This window comes from Akebia trifoliata, chromosome 10, assembly GCF_017979445.1.
Source record: "Akebia trifoliata isolate Shusen 1 chromosome 10, ASM1797944v1, whole genome shotgun sequence".
NCBI classification, from domain to species: domain Eukaryota; kingdom Viridiplantae; phylum Streptophyta; class Magnoliopsida; order Ranunculales; family Lardizabalaceae; genus Akebia; species Akebia trifoliata.
The window spans coordinates 3,681,836-3,684,867 of NC_141384.1; the positions used below are offsets into that span (position 1 = coordinate 3,681,836).

The 3,032-nt window shown below is 34.8% G+C and overlaps 1 protein-coding gene across 1 annotated transcript; it reads right to left on the reverse strand.

Annotated features, from left to right (window-relative positions):
- Window positions 1–254: 254 nt before the first annotated feature.
- Window positions 255–1,669, reverse strand: LOC147392821 (EG45-like domain containing protein). Its single transcript, XM_086456546.1, has 3 exons — window positions 1,484–1,669; window positions 1,055–1,334; window positions 255–479 (listed from the first exon to the last, which is right to left on the reverse strand). The coding sequence occupies exons 1-3, from the start codon at window positions 1,608–1,610 to the stop codon at window positions 467–469; spliced, it is 420 nt and encodes a 139-aa protein (XP_086312672.1). The 5' UTR covers window positions 1,611–1,669; the 3' UTR covers window positions 255–466.
- Between the last annotated feature and the right edge of the window lie 1,363 nt (window positions 1,670–3,032).

Sequence of the window (3,032 nt, forward strand, 5' to 3'; positions counted from 1 at the left end):
GAGAAATTTTCCTTTTTTTTTTTTTTTTCAAGCAAGATTCTAAGTCGTTAACAGGGTTTTAAAGTGAACTTCAATCACTCGAAACTTTGATTTTAGTCAAGAAGATTTACCCTTATAGGATTGAGAACTGAGATTCATGAAGTGAAGTGCTTATTGAATTGGAATTCCATAGCCAACAAACATAATCCTAGCTATCGAAGCCCATCTAGATCTATAATTTCTTGCTCATCTTAGAGCCATGAAAGAGTTACTCCACAGTAGAAATAGTAAGTAATAACAAGATCTTTGTTATTCAAAAGGTGACATATTTATTAAAACATACTACATGGATGGATGTAAGCATCCATAGACACACATTTTCCATGATGTGTTCCTTATTTAATATTAATATTCATATATTATAGATTTTCATGAACTAGGTATCCCTTTGAAGGAACTAAGAAGACACCCTTCATCTTGAATCTCTTCAGACAAGCACCCTGCAAGGCAAAAAAAAAAAAAGAAAGTCATGTTTAATAGAGTATTAGCTTCAGGACATATATGATGCACCTAATAAGGTGTACTACGATACATTAGACCCATCGACAACTCTACTTCAGTTTAAGAACAAAATCGAAGCCCAGGCCAACCTGAGGTAGGGCTCTTTTTCCAGTTCATGCAAAGACTACGATATGGACCCAAGCCGGGTCCAAATTAAAGTTGTGTTGGGTCCATCCAAGTTGTACAACTTAAAATTAGCTTTACATTAGGAGGGCTTTGGACTTAATATGATTCAGTGTATCTAATGTACCATATTATATTACATCGTGGACTCTACATGCCAAAGTTAAATTTTTTTACTGTTTAGATATTTTTTACTAGCCGTCATCATCATCATCAAAGCTTTATCTCAAAGATTTGGTGTCAACGTAATTAAAAAAATCTTGTTCCTTCATTCAATTTTGTCCAAATCCACGTCTTATAATTTTGAATGATTTTTCCCGATTACTTTTGCATCAACATCTGTAACGTTCTCTAGTAAGTAATGATAGGGAGAATATCGATCAAGGCTTACTTGGTATAGGAAATTTTGATTTTGCCAGCATTGGGATCAGCAATCTCAGCGAAAGCTTTGTTAGATAGAGCAAGGGTTGCATTACACTTTGGTAGTTGGCAATGACCCACAATCTTGACTACTACGCTCCTCCCTGTGCACGGATGTGGTATACCTTGCTTTGCAGGCCCCGTGCATTTTACTTTATACTTTTTCCCACAAGTAGGTAAACCAATCCATATAGGAGAACCAGCTTTCGCGATCAAAACTTCCCCGATTGGCTTCTTATAGCATGTTGAAGCTGTCACATGTAATAATATGGGTGACATTAATAAAGCTCAGTTGAAAACAAATATAATATTCATCTTCGCTATATTAAATATGTTTTAACAACAATAATAATATAAAAAAAAAGAAAGTTATATGACATAAAGAAGGAAATATATTTACGAAAATAAGGAGGGGGGTAGGAAATTGCGGTTCCAGGAACAGGAACAGGAACAGGAACAGCGGCCACAATGGAAAATAGGCCTATTGCCAACCCCAACACTATCATAACACTTATCTTGATAGTCATTTTTTCTTGGATGATCTTATAGAATACTGTGTGAACTAAATGTTTAAGGTACAGCAAAGCAATGTAGTCCCCTCCCTATTTATAGAATAAAACCAAATTTCTTTGTCTCTCCTATCCATGAGATAAGTTCTTCAAATTCTTGATAAAAGATGAATTGGACAATTCTCAAGTCAAGGTCAACTAATTGAGCTATATATGGGTCCAAGCCCAAAGCATTGTAAGTTATTATGGATCAGCATTTGTGTTTGGACGGCATTGATTTCTTAGCGGACCCGCACACCAAAAACTTGGCCTTATCTAGTTATATTGTTTATGGTGATTACATTGGATAAAATGATTTTCTCCAATTGGCTAAAGATCAGCGATCAAGCTCATTAGGTGTGCAGGTCCACCTTGGGGTGGGCTTAACACTAACGTGATTCTTGGGTCTTATAAATACGAGGTTTGAGAGCAATTTTGATACATCATTGAAACCTTATCATAAAGATTTTTGGATAATTGGTTAAGTGAATTATGTTCGAGTCTTCGTCTTTATATTATTATTATTGGAAAGAAGTAAGTATCCACATTCATCCATGGTTTTAAAACTGTGTTTCGTGTCTCATCTTGTCCATGCCAAGTACTAGGTCGTCTCAAATGAGTTTTTCAATACGTTTGAGACGTCTTGTCCAAAAATTTAAATCATGCATGTGAGGTATTAAGTCTCATTTGAAAAATTGACTTGTCTATCAGTCTTGTTCACGCCTAATATTGAGACGACTCGGACGATATGTCTCGATCTCAGACGAGTTTTGAAACCATGCTTTCATCAAAGCCTTATTATTATTATTCATGTCAGAAGGTTGGAGATTTTTTACATTGACAGCCAACTGTTGTAATAGTCTTCGTCTTTTAATACACTGTGTGGAAATGGCACTCCCTAGGGTCGATTCATGAATGTTTTCAATTTGTGATTTCTAATCCAATAGCTATAAGTCAATAATCATTCCGATTTTATATCTAGATGTTAACCAAGATCGAAAGGTGCCAGTTTGCTAAGTTGGTTAAAGTATGTGAGTGTTGAAACTATACTCCAAGTTCAAATTTCTACTTCACCTACTAATTATTTATTGCTTATAAAAATTAAAAATAAAAATAAAAAAATCATAGAGGGGTCAAAAATAATTTGTCAGTGATCCAAGCTTTAAAGCCCTTGTAGAATGGAAATTTACAAGAAATTAATATCTTTGAGAGAAAGTGAGTGGTGTTCAAGAAACCCTGAAAACAAGGGTGTTCATCATCCGTCATTATCATTTGACCACTATCTATATGTTGTTTTTAGAGCCAGACACGATTAAAACATTTTCATTTAGAAAATTTGAGGAGCAGCCACAACATTTATCATTTTCATGACTTTTAAGTAGGGCTTGATGTGAATCTAAG

Excerpts from the sequence above, each read along its gene's own strand:
- LOC147392821 (XM_086456546.1), bottom strand. The coding sequence starts at position 1,610 with ATGACTATCAAGATAAGTGTTATGATAGTGTTGGGGTTGGCAATAGGC. Across the intron at positions 1,335-1,483 it reads CTACCCCCCTCCTTATTTTC|CTTCAACATGCTATAAGAAG; the intron begins GTAAATATATTT and ends TACATGTGACAG.